Genomic DNA, 23,324 nt, shown 5'->3' with positions numbered 1-23,324 from the left:
ATTGCCATCTCCCATTTAACCTATTCCTCTACACACCTACCCTTCAGCACCCTGTTTGTTTTCTTTAGTTAGGAATCTGTTCTGTGGTTTTCCTCTCTTTTTTCCTCCTTTGTTCGTTTGTTTTGTTTCTTAAATTCCACATATGAGTGAAAGCATATGGTATTTGTTTTTTACTGGCTGATTTATGTCACTTAGCATAATACTCTTTAGTTCACTCATGTCTTTGAAAGTGGCAAGATTTCATTCTTTTTTATGGCTAATAAAAAATACACACACACACCACATTATCTTTTATCATTTCATCACTTGATGGATATTTGGGCTCTTTCCGTAATTAGGCTATTGTTGATAATGCTGTTCTAAACATCGGGGAGCATGTATACCTCTAATCAGTATTTCTGTATCCTTTCAGTAATACCTTGTAGTATAATTGGTAAGATGTAGGTTAGTTCTATATTTATCCTTTTGAGGAATCTCCATACTGTTTTCTAGAGTGGCTGCACCAGTTTGCATTCTCTCCAACAGTGTAAGAGGGTTCTCCTTGTCATCTCCACATACTCACCAACATCTGCTGTTTCCTGTGTTGTTGATTTTATTCATTCTGACGGGTGTGAGGTGATAGCTCCTTGTACGTTTGATTTGTATTTCCCTGATGATGTGTGATGTTCAACATCTTTTCATGTGTCTGTTGGCCATCTGTATGTGTTCTTTGAAAAAAATGTATATTCATGGCTTCTGTTCATTTTGTAACTGGTTTATTTGTTTTTGGGTGTTGATTTTGATAATTTCTGTATATATTTTGTGTACTAATCCTTTATCATTTGCAAATATCTTCTCCCATTCTGAAGGTTGCCTTTTACTTGTTGGTTGTTTCCTTCACTGTGCAGACACTTGTTATCCTGATGAAGTCTCAATAGTTCATTTTTGCTTTGTATCTCTTGTCTCTGGAGACATATCTAGTAAGAAGTTGTTACAGCAAATGTCAAAGAGGTTACTGTTTGTGTTCTCTTCTAGGATTTTGATGGTTTCCTGTCTCACATTTAGATCTTTCTTACATCTTTAATTATTTTTGTGTGTGGTGTAAGAAAATGGTCCAGTTTAATTCTTTTGTATGTTGCTGTCCTCTTTTCCCCAATATAATTTGTTGAAGAGATTGTCTTTTTTATTCCATTGGATATTATCTCCTGCTTTGTTAAAGGTTAGTTGACCATATAGTTGTGGGTCCATTTCAGGGTATTCAGTTCTATGTCTTTCATTTACATGTCTGTTTTGTGTCTGTACTCTACTGTCCTGATCACTACAGCTTTGTAATTTAACTTAAAGAACAGAATTGTGATGCATTGCACTTTTCTTTATCAAGATTGCTTAGGTTATTCAGGATCTTTGGGGTTCCATCCAAATATTAGGATTGTTTGTTTTAGCTGTGTATAAAATGCTGGTGGTATTTTCATAGGAACTGCATTAAATGTGTAAAATGCTCTGGGTAGAATGGACAGTTTAACAATATTTATTCTTCCAATCCACAAGCATGAAATGTCTTTCCATTTTTTTGTGTCATCTTTAAATTCTTTCATTGGTGTCTCAGTTTTCAGAGTGCAGATCTTTTACTTCTTTGTGTGATTTAGGTATTTTATAATTTATGGTGCAATTGTAAATGGTACCTATTCCTTGATTTCTCTTTATTCTGCTTCATTATTGGCATATAGAAATATAACAGATTTCTTTACATTGATTTTGTACCCTATGAGTTTAATTCATGTATCAATTTTAGCAATTTTTTTTGTAGATCTTTGGGTTTTCTATGTAGAGTACTATGTTGCTCTGCAAATAGTAAAAGAATGACTTCTTCCTTGAAGATCTGAATGCCATTCATTTATTTTTGTTGTCTGATTGCTGAGGCTCAGCCTTGCAGTACTGTGTTAAGTATTCATGGTGAGAGTGGGCATCCTTGCTTTGTTCCTGAGTGTGAAGGAAAAGCTCCACTTTACCCACACTGAGGATGATATTACCTGGGCTTTTCATATATGGCTTTTACTATGTTGAGGTATGTTCCCTCTACCCATAATTAGTTAAGGGTTTTTTTTTATCATGAATGAATGTATTTTTATCCATCTGACACCCTAAGTTTTTGAGTGGAGCATTTAGTACATTTACTTTCTGAGTAATTATTGATAGATATGAATTTAGTGCCCTTTTATTACTTGACTTATAGTTTCTAGATATTTTCTCCATTTTTTTTCTAATCTTTGTCACTTTTAGTCCTTCCTCAATATGGCCTCTTCTCTCCCTCTAGTTATGAAGTTTATCTTGTCAGTACTCAGGTCAATTTTGTGAGTATTCAGAATGATTTGATAGTTATCTAGTTGTGCTCAGGGATAAGACCAGCACAAGGTCCTCCCACTATGCTGTCATTTTAGCTCCCCCCACCATAGTCTCCCATCCTTAATAATAGAACAACCAGACATAAGGAAATAAATATAGGACTTGAATAACACAATGAACTATATTTATCAGACATATAAAAACATTTACCTAATAAAAGCAGACTATTCATATCCTCAAATGTACATGGGTATTTTCCATAATAAATCATATGTTAAGCTACAAATTGAATCTTAGTAGATTTGGAGAGAGAATTATCATAGACGGTATTGCTTTCTTTTTTAAAAAAGATTTTATTTATTTATTCATGAGAGACATAGACAGAGAGAAAGAGGCAGAAACACAGGCAGAGGGAGAAGCAGGCTCTATGCAGGGAGCCCAATGTGGGACTCGATCCCAGGTCTCCAGGATCAGGCCCTGGGCTGAAGGCGGGGCCAAACTGCTGAACCACCGGGCTGCCCAAGGTATTGCTTTCAACCACAACAGAATAAGGTTAGAAATCAACAACAGAAGGAAAATGAGAAAATACACAAATTTTTGGAAATTAAGCAGTACTATCTTTAAAAAAAAAACAATGGAGCAAAGAGGAAAACAATAGAATTTGAGGAATATTTAAATATGAATGAAAACAAAGTCACAACACTGAAAAACTCATGGAATATAGCAAAAACAATGGCAAGGGGAAAATTTATAGCTATGCAAGCCTACATTAAAAAACAAGAAACAGCAGCATCTGGGTGCCTCAGTTGGCTAAGCCACCAACTTAACTTTGACTCAGGTCATTATCCTGGGGCCCTGGGATTGGCCTCTGCCTCAGACTCCCTGTTCAGTTGGGAGTCTCTTCTTCTCCCTCTGCCCCTTTTATGGCTCTCTCTCTTTCTCTTTCTTTCTTTCAACTGAATACATTTTTATTTTTTATTAAGGATTTATTTTTTTATTCATGAGAGAGAGAGAGAGAGAGAGGAGAGAGGCAGAGACATAGGCAGAGAGGGAAGCAGGCTCCACTCAGGGAGCCTGATGTGGGACTTGATTCCCGGACTGGGATCACACCCTGAGCCAAAGGCAGATGCTAAACCACTGAGCCACCCAGGCTTTAAAAAAAACAAGAAATATCTCAAATCAATGACATTACCTATTTTACAACTTATGTAGTTGTAACGTAGGAAAATAAGAGGAAACTAAACACAAATCTAGCAAAAGAAGGAAATAAAACTAGAGCAGGAAATATAACTACAGCAGTACATAAAATAGGGAATAAAAAAAAGATAGAGAAAATCAATAAAGCCTAAAGTTGGTTCCTTGGAAATATCAACAAAACTGACAAACTTTAGCTAGATGGACTAAGAATAAAAGATTGAAGATTCAAATTAATCACATCAGAACAAGATATTGTTGACAAGAACAAAGTGGTCACTACTGAGTATTTACCCCAAAGATAGCAATGTAGTGATTCAAAGGAGAACCTGCACCCCAATGTTTATACCAGCAATGGCCACAATAGCCAAACTATGGGAAAAGCCCAGATGTCCATCGACAGATAAATGGATAAAGAAGATGTGCATATATATAATGGAATACTACTTAACCATAAAAAGGGAAACCTTGCCATTTGCAATGACATGGACAGAACTAGAGGGTATTATGCTAAGTGAAATAAGTCAATCAAAGAAAAACAATTTATGATCTCCTTTATGTGGAATTTGAGAAACAAAAGAAAGGATCATAGGGGAAGAGAGGAAAAAATAAAATGAGACAAAATCAGAGAGGGAGACAAATCACAAGAGACTCTTAATCATAGGAAAAAAACTGAGGTTTGCTAGAGAGGAGGGGGGTGGAGGGTTGTGATAACTGGATGATGAATATGAAGGAAGGTATGTGATGTAATGAGCACTTGGTACTATATAAGACTGATGAATTACTGACCTCTACCTCTGAAACTAATAATACATTATATGTTAATTAAAAGAATTTAAATTTAAAATATTTTAAAAATCAAAATATAAAAATACATAGTAATACCTAAATTAAACTAAATTGGAGAAATATATATGTCTGAATTATTAAAAGTATAAATTATGAAGGTAGGTAAATAAATAATAAATAAATAAATAAATAAATAAATAAATAAATGCCATATGACAGTAACTGGGTAGTGACAGATGGGAACTGCATTGTCATGGAGAAGATTTTTTTCTTTCTTTTTAAAATTAAATTCAATTTACCAACATATAGTATAACATCCAGGGCTCATCACATCATGTGCCCTCCTTAATGCTTGTCACCCAGTTACTCCATCCGCCCCCTCAGCTCCCCCTCAGCAACCCTGCTTTTTTCCCAGAGTTAAGAGTTTCTCATGGTTTGTCTTCCTCTCTAATTTTTCCCCATTCAGTTTCCCCTCCTTCCCTTTATGATCTCTTTCACTATTTCTTAAATTCCATATATAAGTGAAACCATATGATAATTTTCTTTCTCCAACTGACTTACTTAACTCAGCATTATACCCTCCAACTCCAACCACATTGATGTAAATGGTTGGTATTCATCCTTTCTGATGGCTCAGTAAAATTCTATTGTATATAGACTACACCTTCTTTATCCATTCATCTGCTGGAGGACATCTGGGCTCATTCAAAAGCTTGGTTATCGTGAAGATTGCTGCTATGAACATTGGGATGCAGGTGCCTCTTTGGATCACTACATTTGTATCTGTGGGGTAAATCCCTCATAGTGCAATTGCTGAGACATAAGGGTAGCTCTATTTTTAACTTCTTGAGGATCCTCCACACTGTTTTCCAAGGTGGCTGTGCCAGCTTGCATTCCCACCATGTGTAAGTGTAAGTGGGTTCCTCTTTCTAAGCATCCACGCCAGCATTTGTTGTTTCCCGTCTTCTTAATTTTACCCATTCTAACTGGTGTAAAGTGGTAACTCATTGTGGTTTTGATTTGTATTTCCCTGATATCCAGTGATGTAGAGCATTTTTTTATGTTGGCCATTTGTATGTCTTCTTTGGAGAAATGTCTGTTCATGTCTTCTGCCCACTTACTGATTAGATTCTTTGCTCTTTGGGTGTTGAGTTTGATAAGTTCTTTATAGATCTTGGACACTAACCTCTTATCTGATAACACATTTGCAAATATCTTCTCACATTCTGTCACCGGATTTTTGTTTTGTTGACTATTTCCTTTGCTCTTGCAAATGTTTTTATCTTGATTAAGTCCTAATTTTTCATTTTCTATTGTTTCCCTTGCCTTTGGAAACATGTCCAGGAATATGTTGCAGTATGTGAGGTCAAAGAGGTTCCTGCCTGTGTTCTCCTCTAGGATGTTGATAAATTTCTGTCTCACATTTAGGATTTTCAACCATTTTGAGTCTATTTTTGTGTATAGTGTAAGAATATGGTCCAGTGCCATTCTTCTGCATGTGGCTGTCCCATTTTTACAACACCATTTATTGAAGAGACTTTTTTCCATTGCATATTCTTTCCTGCTTTGTCAAAGAGTAGTTGACCCTAGAGTTGATGGTCCATTTCTGTATTCTGTATTCTGTTGCATTGACCTGTGTGCCTGTTTTTGTGCCATACTATGTTGTCTTGATGATTACAGTTTTGTAATAGAGCTTGAAGTCAGGCATTGTGATGCAACCAGCTTTGGTTTTCTTTTTCAACATCCCTCTGGCTATTTGAGGTATTTTCTAATTCCATACAAATCATCAGATTATTTGTTCCAACTCTGTGAGGAAAATCCATGGCATTTTGATAGAGATTGCATTGAATGTGTAGGTTGCTCTGGGTAGCATAGACATTTTAACAATATTTGTTCTTCCAGTCCATGAGCATGGAATATTTTCTTTTTTTAAATTTTTTTTATTGGAGTTCAATTTGCCAACATATAGCATAACACCTAGTGCTCCTCCTGCCAAGTGCCCCCCTCATTGCCCATCACCCAGTCACCTCAACCCCCGCCCACTTCCTCTTCCACTACTCCTTTTTCATTTCCCAGAGTTAGGTGTCTCTCATGTTTTGTCACCCTCACTGATATTTTCACTCATTTTCTCTCCTTTCCCTTTATTCCCTTTCACTAATTTTTATATTCTCCAAATGAATGAGACCATATAATGTTTGTCCTTTTCCAATTGACTTATTTCACTCAGCATAATACCCTCCAGGTCCCTCCACTTTGAAACAAATAGTGTGTATTTGTCGTTTCTTATTTTTTTTAATAAATTAATTTTTATTGGTGTTCAATTTACCAACATACAGAATAACACCCAGTGCTCATCCCGTCAAGTGTCCCCCTCAGTGCCCGTCACCCATTCACCCCCACCCCCCGCCCTCCTCCCCCTCCACCACCCCTAGTTCATTTCCCAGAGTTAGAAGTCTTTATGTTCTGTCTCCCTTTCTGATATTTCTCACACATTTCTTCTCCCTTCCCTTATATTCCCTTTCACTATTATTCATATTCCCCAAATGAATGAGAACATACACTGTTTGTCCTTCTCCGGTTACTGTGGCCAAGTTCAAAAAGGGTGTTGCCTGAGTTCTCCTCTGGGATTTTGATGGAATCTTGTCTCACATTTAGATCTTTCATCCATTTTGAGTTTATCTTTGTGTATGGTGCAAGAGAGTGGTCCAGTTTCATTCTTCTGCATGTGGATGTCCAATTTTCCCAGCACCATTTATTGAAGAGACTGTCTTTCTTCCAGTGGATCGTCTTTCCTCCTTTATCGAATATTAGTTGACCATAAAGTTCAGGGTCCACTTCTGGGTTCTCTATTCTGTTCCATTGATCTATGTGTCTGTTTTTGTGCCAGTACCACACTGTCTTGATGAACACAGCTTTGTAGTACAACCTGAAATCTGGCATTGTGATGCCCCCAGATATGGTTTTCTTTTTTAAAATTCCCCTGGCTGTTTGGGGTCTTTTCTGATTCCACACAAATCTTAAAATAATTTGTTCTAAGTCTCTGAAGAAAGTCCATGGTATTTTGATAGGGATTGCATTATACGTGTAAATTGCCCTGGGTAACATTGACATTTTCACAATATTAATTCTGCCAATCCATGAGCATGGAATATTTTTCCATCTCTTTGTGTCTTCCTCAATTTCTTTCAGAAGTGTTCTATAGTTTTTAGGGTATATTTTGAGAACCATTTGAATGGTAAATGGTTCTCCAACCTTTTATTTTCAGGTTGTAGGTGTCCTTCTGTCTAAAATGAGTCTCTTGTAGACAGCAAATAGATGGGTCCTGTTTTTTTATCCAGTCTGAAACCCTGCGCCTTTTGATGGGGTCATTAAGCCCATTCACGTTCAGAGTTACTATTGACAGATATGAGTTTAGTGTCATCATGATATCTATTTAGTCCTTGTTTTTGTGGATTGTTCCACTGAACTTCTTCTTAAAGGGGAGTTTTAAGAGTCCCCCTTAAAATTTCTTGCAGAGCTGGTTTGGAGGTCACATATTCTTTCAGTTCCTGCCTGTCTTGGAAGCTCTTTATCTCTCCTTCCATTTTGAATGAGAGCCTTGCTGGATAAAGTATTCTTGGTTGCATGTTCTTCTCATTTAGGACCCTGAATATATCCTGCCAGCCCTTTCTGGCCTGCCAGGTCTCTGTGGAGAGGTCTGCTGTTACCCTAATATTCCTCCCCATGAAAGTCAGGGACTTCTTGTCTCTTGCTGCTTTAAGGATCTTCTCTTTATCTTTGGAATTTGCAAGCTTCACTATTAGATGTCGAGGTGTTGAACGGTTTTTATTGATTTTAGGGGGGGATCTCTCTATTTCCTGGATCTGAATGCCTGTTTCCCTTCCCAGATTGGGAAAGTTTTCAGCTAGGATTTGTTCAAATACATATTCTGGCCCTCTGTCCCTTTCGGCGCCCTCGGGAACCCCAATTAAACGTAGGTTTTTCTTCCTCAGGCTGTCGTTTATTTCCCTTAATCTGTCTTCATGGTCCTTCAATTGTTTATCTCTTTTTTCCTCAGTTTCCCTCTTTGCCATTAACTTGTCTTCTATGTCACTCACTCGTTCTTCCACCTCGTTAACCCTCGTCGTTAGGACTTCTAGTTTGGATTGCATCTCATTCAATTGATTTTTAATTTCTGCCTGATTGGATCTAAATTCTGCAGTCATGAAGTCTCGTGAGTCCTTAATGCTTTTTTCTAGAGCCACCAGTAGCTGTAGAATAGTGCTTCTGAATTGGCTTTCTGACATTGAAGTGTAATCCAGATTTTGTAACTCTGTGGGAGAGAGGGCTGTTTCTGATTCTTTCTTTTGAGGTGAGGTTTTCCTTCTAGTCATTTTGCTCAGTGCAGAGTGGCCAAAAACAAGTTGTATTGGAACACGGGGGAGTATCACTGGTCCGTCCAGCTGGTCTTCTGGGGGAGGGGCCTGCTGTGCTGATTTTCAGGTGTTAGCACTTGGGGGAGCTGCTCTGCCCCTGCCTGCTGCAGGGCTCAGCGGGGGTTGTTTACCCCGTGAGGCCCCAGGAGGAACAGCCGCAGTTGCTATGGCAACTCTGGAAGCCTGGATTCAGCCTCCGCAGGAACTACGGGGCTCGGGGCTCTCGGTTCTCCGTCCGCAGGGCCTGGAGGCTCCGGGGCGGGGCCGCTGATCTGCTCAGCTCGGGGCAGGAGCGTCCTCGCTGTCCTGGGCCCTCCCGGCCTCTGCCTGTCCCGGGGGAGGCCGGATCCTGGGCTGTGTCCCGGCGCCCTGTGCTCCGGGGCCTGCGCTGGTGGATTCGCGCTCCCGCCCCGCAGCCCCCTCCGCGGAGCCGCCGCCCGAGCCCCTCCGAGCTGCTCCGGCCCCGCCGTGCGCGCTGCAGCCCTTAGGGAGCTCGGCGCACTCTCCCGGGGCGCAGGTGTCTGTTAGTGTCCCCGGGAGCCCGAGGGCATCCCCGCCCTCCTGGGTCCTGCTCCAACTCCCTGCGAGCCCCTTTCCGCCCGCCCGGGAAGGTTGGTGCAGCTCCTGCTCCTCCGGGACGGGGCTCTCCTGTCCTGGGGACACTCGCCCCGGCCTCAGCCCGGCTCCTCGCGGGGCCCCTCCCCCTCGGAGGCCTTTTGTTCCTTTATTTCTTTTTCCCCGTCTTCCTACCTTGATAGAAGCGCGAACTCTTCTCACTGTAGCGTTCCAGCTGGTCTCTCTTTACATCTCAGCGTATTTGTCGTTTCTAATGGCTGAGTAATATTCCATTGTATACATATACCACATCTTCTTTATCCATTCATCTTTTCTAGTCATTTTGTGTCTTCCTCAATGTCTTTCATAAGTAGTGTTCTGTAGTTTTTGGAGTACAGATCCTTTACCTATTTGGTTAGGTTTATTCCTAGGTGTCTTAAGGTTTTGTTGCATGTAAATGAGATTGACTCTTTAATTTCTCTTACTTCAGTCTTATTGTTAATGTATAGAAATGGAGCTGATTTTTGTGCATTGATTTTGTATCCTGCCACATTGCTGTATGAGTTCTAGCAGTTTTAAGGTGTCTTTTGAGTTCTCCACATACAGTATCATGTCATCTGCGAAGAATGAGAGTTTGACTTTTTCTTTGCCAATTTGAATGTTTTTTATTTCTTTTTGTTGTCTAATTGCTGAGACTAGACCTTCTAGTATTATGTTGAACAACAGTGGTGAGAGTGAGCATCCCTGTCATGTTCCTGATGTTAGGGGAAAAGTTCTCAGTTTTTCCCTATTGAGAATGATATTTGCTGTGAGATTTTCATAGATGGCTTTTATGATATTGAGGTATGTTTCCTCCATCCCTACACTATGAAGGTTTTTTTTTTAAAGCTTTTATTTATTTATTCATGAGAGACACACAGAGAGAAGCAGGGACATAGGCAGAGGAAGAAGCAGGCTTTCCATAGGGAGCCCAATAAGGGACTTGATCCCAGGACCCTGGGATCACTACCTGAGTCAAAGGTAGATGCTTAACCACTGAGCCACTCAAGCATCCCTGTGAAGAGTTTTAATCAAGAAAAGATGCTGCATTTTGTCAAATGCTTTTTCTGTATATATTGAGGATCCTATGGTTCTTGTCCTTATTTATATTAATGTAGTGTATCATATTGATTGATTTGTAGATGTTGATCCACCATTGCAGCCCAGGAATAAATTCCATTTGGTCATGGTGAATAATCCTTTTAATGTAATGATCCTATTGGCTAGTATCTTGATGAGAATTTTTACATTCATGTTCATCAGGGATATTGGTGTGTAATTCTTTTTGTTGGGGTCATTGTCTGGTTGGGATCAAGGTAATGCTGGCCTCATAGAATGAGTTTGAAAGTTTTCCTTCCATTTCTATCTTTTGAACCAGCTTCAGAGGTATAGGTATTAATCTTTCTTTAAATGTTTGGTAAAGGGATCCCTGGGTGGCTCAGCAGTTTGGAGCCTGCCTTCGGCCCAGGGCATGATCCTGGAGTCCTGGGATCAAGTCCCACATCAGGCTCCCTGCATGGAGCCTGCTTCTCCCCTCTGCCTGTGTCTCTGCCTCTCTCTCTCTCTCTCTCTCTCTCTCATGAATAAATAAATAAAATCTTAAAACAAAATAGATATTTGGTAAAATTCCCCCCAGGAAGCCATCTGGCCCTGGACTCTTGTTTTTTGCGAGTTTCCTGATTACTGCTTCAATTTCTTTGCTGGTTATGGGTCTGTTCAGGCTTTCTATTTCTTCCTGTTTCAGTTTTGGTAGTTTATAAGTTTCCAGGAATGCATCCATTTCTTCCAGATTGCCTAATTTGTGCCATAAAGTTGCTCGTAATATGTTCTTATACTTTTTTGTTTTTCTTCAGTGACATGGTTTAAAATGCTCTCTCACACCATATCCCCTAACCTCCATATCAACATGTTTGATTTTTTAAAAAAGATTTTACTTATCTATTTATTCATGAGAGACACACAGAGGAAGAGAGGCAGAGACATAGGCAGAGAGAGAAGCAGGCTCCATACAGACAGCCTGATGTGGGACTCGATCCTGGGACTCCAGGATCACGCCCAGGGCCGAAGGCAGATGCTCAACTGCTGAGCCACCGAGGCGTCCCAACATGCTGGATTTTCAATTAACAACTTCCATTTATATAAAATAGTTGGCTTTGGTTGCATTTTTGTTTGTTTGTTTTCTTTTACTTACTGCCTGTTTTGATGAAATTGTTTTTATTATTAAAAAAGTATGTCAAGATATGAATAGTGATGCGGGATCCCTGGGTGGCGCAGCGGTTTAGCACCTGCCTTTGGCTCAGGGCACGATCCTGGAGACCTGGGATCGAATCCCACGTCGGGCTCCCGGTGCATGGAGCCTGCTTCTCCCTCTGCCTATGTCTCTGCCTCTCTCCCTCTCTCTCTTTCTGTGTGTGACTATCGTAAATAAATTTTAAAAAAATTAAAAAAAATAAATAGTGATGCTGATATTCAGGATCCATTAGAGACATTACAAAGATGCATCCATTTGTTATTGATTTTTATCACTATTTGAGGTAGGTAAAAGTATGTGTTAAACTAATCTTTCATTTGAGAAGCCTCAAAATACAAATGTAATCTTCAAATTCAGAAGACTTACAAAAACAATAATTTTTTATTGCAGAAAGGATAAAAACTACCTTTTGAACTAAATTCCATTTTTTCATGTTATTTGGGGAAAAGTTCATTAAAATTCTTATAAAACTTCTAAAGACAGTTTATTAAAGTTGAGGTTTGAGAAGTTTTTGTAAAAACAACTTACCTGACAGCTTCCTGGTTAGTTACTTACCCAGTATGCATGTTTTGGACTTCTTTCAAAAGGAAGAGAACCAAGTCTGGTGTGTTACATGCACAACATAGTTATCCCTTATGGTTTTTGCATTTCTGTGCTATGTGAATGGCCATAAAACAAATTAGGAAAAAAGGAAGAGTTTACTGAAATTGTCACAGTTAGCAATAAAGTAGGTAAGTCACGGATTTGTCTGCACCTATGTCCTAGGACAGAGTTGTCCTGAATCATTATAAAAGCTTGGACTTTCTTGGCAATAGCAGAAAATGATCCTCCTTGTTCAGCACCAGAAGCAAAGTTTATTATTTTCTGAATTCGTTTAATGTAAATATTCTGTAAGCAGCTGCTAATGTTGCCCAGACCAGGTGAGCATGAATGAGAATGAACATCATCAAGGTACACTGAAGTTAAGGTGTCTTGAAAAGCAGAAGTACAAGGGATTCTGAGTTCCATGTCTTTTTAATTGCTGAACTCTTGAATGTATTGAACCTCACTGTTCACTCCTTACACTGCTTCTTTAAACTATCTCTCATTCACACACACACACACACACACACACACACTCACACACTCACACATGCCTACACTCAGTGTTCAAGTCATATTTTATGAGATCACTTCCTAACATTGATTGCGTGGTATGCAACCCACTTTCAAGTAGATGGTCCCTGGTTCCAGTTCCTGAGAGGAAGAGCTGAGCAGGTGAATGTAGGAAAAGGAAATAGTTATTGCTTTTATCATTTGCTTGTTCATAGAAACACACATACACATGCACACACCTGTGTACTCACGCACTCACATGCACATTACTTGTATGCACACACAGCATTTTGTCCCTCTGAATACCCAGCTTTGGGGTGTATGTCGCAAATATAAGTAAGGCATAGTTAGAGAAATATATAAATGTAGATTTTCTTAAAGCAATAGAATAGATAAATTCTAAAAGAAACCTTATGTGGTCAAAATTACTTCTTAAAATTGATTTTGTTGAGTCAATGTCCATGTTTGGGGACAGGCATAGTATTTTCCCCTGAGTCTGGCATAGTTGGCTTTTCTCTTGTGCATTGGAACATTTCACTGTATTATCAGCTGCCCACAAGGTGAAGCAGTTGGTTCATATGCAGGGCTTTGTGTACAACGTATGTATCTTAAACAGGAAAATCATATTCCGTGTGAAAGAGACTCTCCTCTTCCTCAGTAAGTAGGATGGCTGGTGGCATCAAAGGAAGAGGCTATTGAAAATCTCTGTCTGACAGGGCGTTATGATTGCTCTTAACATGTCTTAGTGTTTTGCCTGTCATGCCTGTCAATTTATATATTCCAAAGGGAAGTAATGTGAGATAAGGAGGAGAGGGAACTTAGTTATCATTTCATAGATGGTGAAACTGATGCTCAGATGTGTTCATGATTTGTCTGTTGTTAATAATGCTGCTACAAATATTGGGGTGTATATATCCCATGAATCAGTATTTTTGTGTCCTTCAGGTAAATAACTAGTAGTGCAATTGCTGGATCCTAGGGTTGTTCTATTTTTAACTTTTTGTGGAACTTCCATAATGTTTTCCAGAGTGATTGCACAATTTTGCATTCCCACCAATAGTATAAGAGGTTCCCCTTCCTCCAATATATGTTGTTTCCTGATATGTGAATTTTAGTCATTGTGACTGGGGTGAGCTGATAACTCCTTGTAGTTTTGATTTGTATTTCCCTGACGATGAGTGATGTTGAGCATCTTCTCATGTGTCTGTTGGACACTTGTATGTTTTTGGAGTAATGTCTATTCATGCCTTCTGCCGATTCTTTAAGTGCATTATTTATATTTTGGATGTTGAGTTTGATAAGTTCTTTATATATTCTGGCTACTAAACTTTTTTTATAATAATTTTATTTTTTATTGGTGTTCAACTTGCCAACATACAGAATAACACCCAGTGCTCATCCCGTCAAGTGCCCCCCTCAGTGCCCGTCACCCATTCACCCCCATCCCCCGGCCTCCTCCCCTTCCACCACCCCTAGTTCGTTTCCCAGAGTTACGAGTCTTTATGTTCTGTCTCCTTTTCTGATATTTCCCACACATTTATCATGTCACTTACAAATACCTACCCCCATTCTGAATGTTGCCTTTTAATGTTGTTTCTTTCTCCAAGTGGAAGTGTTTTATTTTTGATGAAGTTGCAATAGCTTATTTTTGCTTTTATTTCCCTTTGCTGCAGGAGACACATCTTGTAAAAGCCTGCTACAACCAATGTCAAGGAGGTTACTGCCTATGTTCTTCTCTAGGATTTAAATGGTTTCCTGCCTCACATTTAGGTCTTTCTACAAATTGGAATTTATTTTTGTGTATGACGTAAGAAAGTGGTCTACTTTCATTCTACTGCATGTCACCGTCCAGTTTTCCCAACATAATTTATTGAAGAGAGTGGTTTTTTTTTTCCACTGGGTATCCTTTCCTGCTTTGTCGAAGATTAGTTGACCATATAGTTGTGGGCCCATTTCTGGATTTTGTATTCTCTTTCATTGATCTATATGCCTGCTTTTGTGCCAGTACCATACTGTGTTGATCACTATAGCTTTGTAATGTGAGTTGAAGGCTAGAACTGTGATCCCTCTAGCTTTGGGATTCTTTTTCAAGGTTGCTTTGGCCATTTTGGTTGTTTTGTGGTTCCACACAGGTTTTAGGATTGTTTATTCTAATTCTGTAAAAACTGTTGTTGGAATTTGGTAGGGATTGTATTAAATGTGTAGATTGTTTTGGGCAGTATAGATATTTTAACCATACTTCTTCCCATACATAAGTGTGAAATGTCTTTACATTTCTTTGTGTTGTTTTGAATTTCTTTCACAAGTATTCTATAATTTTCATAGTGTAGATCTTTATCTCCTTGTTCGTTTTTTAATTTTAATTTTAATTTTAATTTTAATTTTTTCCTTGTTAGCTTTTTTAAAAAGATTTTTATTCATTTACTCATGAGAGACACCGAGAGAGACAGAGAGAGCCAGAGACATAGGCAGAGGGAGAAGCACGCTCCCTGAGAGGAGCCCAATGTGGGACTTGATCCTGAATCTCAGGATCATGCCCTGAACTGAAGGCAGATTCTCAATCACTGAGCCATCCAGGCATCCTTCTTTGGTTAGGTTTATTCCTTGGTATCTTATGGTTTGGTGCAATTGTAAGTGGGATCAATTCCTTGATTTCTCTTCTGCTGCTTCATTATTGTTGTACAGAAATGCAACAGATTTCTCTACATTGCTTGTGTATCCTACGAGTTTAACTGAATTTGTGTATCAGTTCTAGCAATTTTTTGGTGGAATCTTTTCAGTTTCCTATATAGAGTATCATTTCATGTGCAAATAGTGAATGACAACTTCCTTGAAGATTTGGATGCCTTTTATTCCTTTTTGTTGTCCGATTGCTGATGCTAGGACTTCCGGTACTATGTTAAATATTATTGGTGAGACTGGACATCCCTTTCTTGTTCCTGAATTGTTTCTTGCTCCTGAGGAAAGCAGAGATTTTCCTCTGTTGAAGATTATATTATCTGTGGGTTTTTCATATTTGGCTTTTACTATACTGAGGAATGCTCTCTCTACTCCTAACTGGTTGAGGGTTTTTATCATGAATCAACATTGTTCTCTGTCAAATGCTTTTTTCTGCATCTATTGAGAAGATCATACTGTTCTTATCCTTTCATTTATTAGTGTGGTCTATCATGTCAATTAATTCGTTAATATTGAACCACCTTGCAGTGCAGTAATAAATCCCACTTGATTGCGGTGAATGATTCTTATAATGTAGTGTTGGATTCACGTTGCAAGTATTTTATTGAGAAGTTTTGCATCCATGTTCATCAGAATATTGGCCTGTAGTTTAGTGGGGTCTTTGTGTGATTTTGGTATCAGGGTAATGCTGACCTCACAGAATAAATTTGGAAGTTTTTCTTCTATTTCTATTTTTGGGATAGCTTGAGAAGAATAGATATTAACTTTTCTTTAGATGTTTGGTGGAATTGGCCTATGGGGCCATCTACCCCTAGACTTTTGTTTGGAGATATTTGATTACTGATTCTATTTCTTTGCTGGTTATTGGTCGGTTCACACTTTCTATTTCTTCCTGTTTCAGATTTGCTAGTTTACGTGTGTTTAAGAATTTATCCCTTTCTTCCAGATTGTCCAGTCTGTTGGCATATAGGTTTTTATAATGTTCTCTTATAATCATTTGTATTTCTGTGGTGTTGGTTGTTATTTTTCCTCTCTCATTTGTGATTCTATTTGTTTGAGTCCTCTTTTCTTTTTGACAAGTCAATTTTATTAATTTTTTCAATGAACCACATCCTGGTTTCATTGATCTGTTCTATTAATTTTTAGTTTCTATATCACTTATTTCTATTTAATCTTTATTATTTCCCTCTTCTGCTGGCTCCACTTGTTTCTTTTTTTGTTTTTTTGTTTTGTTTTGTTTTGTCTTAGCTTTTTAAAGTGTAAAGTTAGGTTGATTATTTGAGGTTTCTCGTGCTTCTTTTTTTTTTTTCCTTGCTTCTTTAAGTAGGCCTGTATTGCTGTACTTTCCTTTTCTGACTGCTTTTGCTGCATCCCAAATGTTTTGGATCACTGTGTTTTCATTATCATTATTTTATGTTTTTTTTTACATTTCTTCTTTAATTTCCTTGATGATCTATTCATTCTTTAGTTGCAGCAGTTTAACCTCTATGTATTTACAGTCTTCCCAAATTTTTCTTGTGATTGATTTCAAGTTTCACAGTGTTGTGATAGGAAAATATGCATGGTGTGATCCCATGTTGAGGGTATAAGTCTTAACAATTAGATCTTCTTGTTGGATAGTTCCCTTTATTATGAGATAGTACCCATCTTCATCTCTTGTTACAATCCTTGGTTTAAAATCTAATTTGTCTAATATAAATATTGTTTTTCTGTCTTTTGACATCAATTTGCATGGTAAATATTTCTCCATCTCCACACTTTCAATTCTGCAGGTATCTTTAGATCTAAAGTGAGTCTTTCATAGGCAGTTTATAGATGTTTTTTAATCTATTCTGTTACCCTATGTGTTTTGATTGGAACATTCATTCCATTTACATTCTGAGTCATTATTGATAGATATGAATTTTATTACCTGTTTTGTGTTGTTTCTGGAGATTTTCTCTGTTCCTTTCCAGTCTTTGTCACTTTTGTTCTTTCTTTCCCAAAGAGTCTCCTTTAATATTTCTTGCAGGGATGGTTTAGTGGTCATGAATTCCTTTAGTTTTCATTTTTCTTGGAAATACATTATCTCTTCTTCTAATCTGAATAATAGCCTTGATGGATAGCATCTTCTTGCCTGCAATTTTTCTCTTTCAGCACATCCAATATATCATGTCACTTTCTTCTGGCTTGTCAAGTTCCTTTTGGCAGATATGCTGCTAATCCCATTTGTCTTCCTTTGTAAGTTAGGGACTCCTTTTGTCTTGTTGCTTTTACAATTTTCTTTTTTCTTAAATAACTACTTTAGGCATTATTTTTGACAACTGTATGGTGATATTAATTTGGGAATATTGAAAAATTGATGTACGTAGGCATAGAGAACAGATTCCTTCAATCACCAGAAGTATTATGAGGCATAATGGCTAAATAGGAACCAGAGATCACAATCATAATTCAAAGGTAGAGATGATTCAGCAGCCAGTAAATTTGTGTTAAGTCTGAGAATATTGAGTTAGAGCATTTTATATCTTATCTGACTATAAGCATCCTTTCTGGAAATTGATATAGACCTGAGTCTGAAGGTGGAAGTCAGATTAGCTCAGTTAAGAAAAATGTAGAGTGGATAAGTGGTTGACCCTTGGTCTTTGTATATGCATATACTCACATTGCAAGTTTTGTGCATTTTATTTTTCTAGGTCATAGTTTTGGGAATCTGCCATGATTTGGGAATTTTTCAGCCTTTTTTTCTTTGAATATGCTTTCTGGTTCTTTTTCACTTTCCTGCTGAGGCTTTTTTAAATTATTTTTATTTATTTATGATAGTCACACACACACACACACACACAGAGAGAGAGAGAGGCAGAGACACAGGCAGAGGGAGAAGCAGGCTCCATGCACCGGGAGCCCAACGGGGGATTCGATCCGGAGCCTCCAGGATCGCGCCCTGGGCTAAACGCAGGCGCTAAACCGCTGCGCCACCCAGGGATCCCTCCTGCTGAGGCTTTTGAAATGCATATATTGATCCACATGGTAGCATCCAATAAGTCCCTCATGTCTTCTCCACTATTTTTCATTCTTCTTTCATTTTGCTTTTCTGACTGAATAATTTTCAGTGACCTTTAACCAAATTCAGTGATCCTATCTTTTGTTTGATCTTGTTTACTTTTGATTCCCTGATGAATTTTCCAGTTGAGTTATTGTATTCTTCAGCTCCATGATTTCTGCTTAATACTTTTATAAAGAACCTATTTATTTCTTTGAGAGAGAGAGAATACAAGTGTTAAGGAGGAATAGAGGAAGAAGCAGACTCTCTGCTGAGCAGGTAGCCTGACAGGGGACTGGATCCCAGGCAGACAATTAGCCAACTGAGGCACTAATGTGTGCCTGTTTAATATTAAGTTTTCTGTCTCTGTGTTGAAATTTTCCCTTGATTTGCAAATCAAGTCATTGTTCTCTGACTCCAGTGAGTATCTTTATGACAGTTATTTTGAATTATCTATCAGTTAAATCACATCTTTTCATTTTATTAGTGTTAATTTGTGGAGATTTCTCTTATTCCTTTTTGTAAAGTATTTCAACTTGCCTTCATTTTCATAGACTCTCTGCATTGGTGTCTGCACATTAGACAAAACACTGATCTGTCCAAATATTCATGATCTTGCCTTGGACTCAAGAAAGTACCACCAATATGGTCAGAGACTCTGGAGGCCTCTCAAGTTTTTGCAGGTTAATCCTCTTTCTTTGTTCTTAGTTGTTCCTTCACTCTCACCCCCAAGCATCCATTGTGTTAAATTGTGTCTGTGTTCTAAAATAAGCAACACTGAAGCCAATTCCTCACCCAGCTCACACATATTTTGTGCTATTGGACATGTGGTGTACATTTTCTCCCTCACCCAAGAGAAGCTGTAAGAAAGGAGTTTTCAATTGCTTGCTATATACTGAGCCAGTGGGAGGATTTCTGGTGACTTCCAGCCAAACCACCATCTTTTTTGTCTCTCACCCTGGGCAGCTAAGTATGCCATGTCTTATCTCTCCTCTGCTTTCTGACACAGACTATCGGGAAGCCAGTTTTCTGAGTAGACCTAATAACAGTTGGGGCATTGGATACACGGTGTACTTCTTGTCCTCCTCAGGGAGAAGCTAGGAACTGGGGAGTTTTGTCCCAGTTTGAAAGTGCTGTGCAAGGATAACTCTTACAACAAGGGGATATAGAATTTTCTTGGCAGTTCCAATATGACTAGATTCATGTTTTAACTGGGGGTAGGATTACCGCAATTAGTATCTGGATTTCTTACAAAGGGAATATGTACACAAAACGTTTGAATCAGTGTGTTCATTGTGGCTAGGAGGTTCTAAAGCTTCCTCTTCTGCTGTCTAGCTGAACAGGAAATGATAATTTCTTTTTGTCTCCTCTTTGAGAGATGCCCAATCCCTACAGTAGAGGGAAACCTTGAGTATAATTTTGAGTCCCTAAGGAATTAGAGATACATCATGGTCCTTTGTGTAAATAGATCCCCTCAATACCCTATTACACCAGAAACCATTCCCTGTGGGAGAGACTGAGTAAGCTTCTGCCCTGTTTACGACTGAGTACATTATATCATTACACTCACCTTAAGTCTTCTGTGATTTACCAAGTGGCAAAAATGATAATAATCAAGGCTGTTTATTTCTGTGTGCTGCTTAAGAGGACTCAGAGTCAGAAGTTACTATCTGTGGTTCAGAAGGATTTCCAGGACACATCAGAATCACTTGTGGGGTACGTGCTCCTACGATCAAAACAAGCCAACCTTTGAGGACTAAATCTGCCCTTACAGGACCACAGGGCTAATTCTGATAAGGAAGAACCAAGGTGTTCTTGCCTAAAGAGGGTGAGTTTCTGAATTCCATTTATACTCAGTCTTCCTTTTGTGATGGAAGTCCAGGGATCTAAGATATGCCAGTTTCTTTCTAGGTTTTGCAGCCCTGAGACGTACCTGAAATTAGTAGAAGGACGTGTTTGAGGGGAGCGTGATGGTGCAGGGAAGGTTCAGAGACGTTATTAGATTCAAAGGATGCAATTTATCATTCAATTCCATGGACAGATCTCTCACTTTTGTACATTTATGGTTTTTACTCTGTGACATAGGGCAGTAGCTTAAACTTTCCTAGACTCTGATCCTTTAAGTTTGAGTTAGAAAGAATGTTCTTCGTTCCCACCACATCAAATCCAATCCCCATTAGAAGCCAGCACCAGTTTGCTGGGGTTGTTGCCTCCAATTTACTGGTTAGGAGAAGGGTCATGTGGTCAAAGAAATGAAATGAGAGAAGACGATTCTCTCTTGGTCCAATCTTCTCCCCTAACCTTTGGTTTTCACAACAATCCTGTTGGCATATGGAAGCACCGGCCTTCTTGCTGTGGGTAACGTTTTGAATGTCTTTGCTTATGCAGCTTATAAAGTCTCTAATGAGGGAATGCTCATATCACTCGATTCATGATAATAGTAAAGAGGATTCTGTGAGTCCAGGTTGGGCTAGTCTCAGATATTCCCAGAACAAACCCAACTCTTAAGAGGAGATATGGTGGGAAAATTTGAATTGTTCTCTGTGTAACTTTTTCTTTTGTGCTCACAGATCCCTTTAGAGAAGAATGGCTCCTGGAAATGCTTCTCTTGTGACTGAATTCATTCTGGTGGGGCTCACAGACCTACCAGATCTCCAGCTCCCCTTGTTCTGCTTGTTTCTACTCATGTATGTGGTCACTGTGCTGGGAAATTTATGCTTGGTCACTCTAATCGGGCTGAATCCACACCTCCATACCCCCATGTACTTTTTCCTCTTCAATTTGTCCTTCATAGACCTCTTTTATTCATCTGTGTTTACACCCAAAATGCTGATTCACTTCACATCCAAAAAAAATATTATCTGCTACATGGGGTGCATGATCCAACTTTTCTTTTTCTGTTTCTTTGGTATTTCTGAAGCTTATGTGCTGACATCCATGGCCTATGATCGCTATGTGGCCATCTGTAACCCACTTTTGTATAATGTTGTCATGTCTCCTAATGTGTGTTCCCTCCTTATGCTTGGTTCATATTTGATGGCATTCTCAGGTGCCATGGCCCACACTGGATGCATGCTGAGACTGACCTTCTGTGATGCAAACACCATCAACCATTACTTGTGTGACATCCTCCCTCTGCTCCAGCTCTCCTGCACCAGCACGTATGTGAATGAGCTGGTGGTTTTCATTGTGGTGGGCATCAATGTGATTGTGCCCAGTGTCACCATCTTTGTGTCTTATGGCTTCATCCTCTCCAGCATCCTGCGCATCAGCTCCACTGAGGGCAGGTCCAAAGCCTTCAGCACCTGCAGTTCCCATGTAATTGCAGTTTCTCTCTTTTTTGGTTCAGGTGCATTTATGTATCTTAAACCATCTTCTGCTGGGTCTATGGATGAGGGGAAAATCTCCTCTGTCTTTTATACCAATGCGGTTCCCATGATGAACCCCCTCATTTACAGCTTGAGAAACAAAGACATTAAAATTGCTGTGAGAAATACTCTGAACAGGAGACAGTTTTGAGCAGAAAGAAATTCTCTCTGTGTAGTTTATTACACACAGGGAGATTCCGTGTGTAAATAAAGCACTTTGATTGGCTATCTTCCTACGTTTTCCTAATACGATAAAGGGAGAGTGAGTCTCATATTTTATTTTTAGTCTTTATAAAATAGGTCCTATTCTTTTCCTCATCAATACCACAATATCATCCTCATCTTTTTGTTCTGCTTAGTAATAGCATTAGGTAAGAAACATATTGTCTTTTTCTTTTCCTGTTTTCAGTTTGAACTTGTTTTTTCCTCTGGAACATGATGAATGGTCTTTAAAGTATTGAATTAAGTTACAGGAGGGCGACAATTCATTATTGAGGGTACTCTTATATGCCACTTGTTATTTAAAAATGTATCAGGTACTCTATTTGTATTCTCATTTTTCCATCCTCCAATTGGCAAGAATATGTCTCCATTAATGGCAGAGGTTGAAGATTCTATAATAACAATCAAGGTTAATCCATTTTGTATATGTAAACATCACATACCAAGAGTCTTTTCACAGACTTTTCTTTTTTACCTTTGTATAGTCAAACCAACACATATCTGATCATCAAAATATATTTATTGTATGGATGGGAAAGTGAAACTTAGTATACTTAGATTTACCTAAAATCACACAGCTTTTATTTTTTTATTTTTATTTTTTATTTTTTTCACACAGCTTTTAAAGAAAAAGTTTAGACTAAGTTCTTAGCTTTCTGGTTCATGTCTACTACTCTATGTAGTCTATTTTGCTTTACTTTCTTCTTTGTTTATTTCAAGTTTTTATTTAAATTCCACTAGTTGATGTACAGTGTAATATTGGTTTCAGGTGTAGAATTTCATGATTTATCACTTACATAGAACACTCAGTGCTCATCACAACCAGTTCTCTCCTTAACCCCCATCACCCATTTAATGCATCTCCCCATCCCCTCCACTCCAGCAACCTTCAGTTACTTCTCTGTTATCAAGAATCTGTTTTATGGTTTGCCTCTCTCACTTTCCCTACCCCCCATATTCATTTGTTTTATTTCTTAAAATCCACCTATGAGTGAAATTATGTTATTTCTCTTTCTCTGACTTATTTTGCTTAGCATAATATTGTCTAGATCCATCCACATATTTGCAAATAGCAAGATTTCATTCCTTTTTATGGCGGAGTAATATTCCATTGTTCGTATATATTACATCTTCTATATCTACATATATATTACATCTTCTTTAGTTCGTGGACTTTTGGCCCTTCCATAATTTGTCTCTTGTTGATAATGCTGCTATAAACATTGGTTGTATGTCTTCCTCTGAATCAGTATTTTTGTATTCTTTGGGTAAATACCTAATAGTACTATTGCTGGATTATAGGTTAGTTCTATTTTTGTCCTTTTGAGGAAATCCCATATTGTTTTCCAGAGTGGCTGCACCCATTTGCATTC

The 23,324-nt window shown here is 38.5% G+C and overlaps 1 protein-coding gene across 1 annotated transcript; it reads left to right on the top strand.

The window, feature by feature from the left end:
- The first annotated feature begins 20,947 nt into the window (after positions 1-20,947).
- LOC129497460 (olfactory receptor 145-like) lies at positions 20,948-21,880 on the top strand. The gene has a single exon (XM_055306359.1). The coding sequence runs from the start codon at positions 20,948-20,950 to the stop codon at positions 21,878-21,880; it is 933 nt and encodes a 310-aa protein (XP_055162334.1).
- The last annotated feature ends 1,444 nt before the right edge of the window (positions 21,881-23,324 follow it).

This window comes from Nyctereutes procyonoides, unplaced genomic scaffold, assembly GCF_905146905.1.
Source record: "Nyctereutes procyonoides isolate TBG_1078 unplaced genomic scaffold, NYPRO_anot_genome, whole genome shotgun sequence".
In the NCBI taxonomy this organism is placed as follows: Eukaryota; Metazoa; Chordata; class Mammalia; order Carnivora; family Canidae; genus Nyctereutes; species Nyctereutes procyonoides.
This window is presented reverse-complemented; position numbering and strand designations above follow the sequence as displayed.

Coding starts and splice junctions, on each gene's coding strand:
- LOC129497460 (XM_055306359.1), top strand. CDS start 20,948: ATGGCTCCTGGAAATGCTTCTCTTGTGACTGAATTCATTCTGGTGGGG.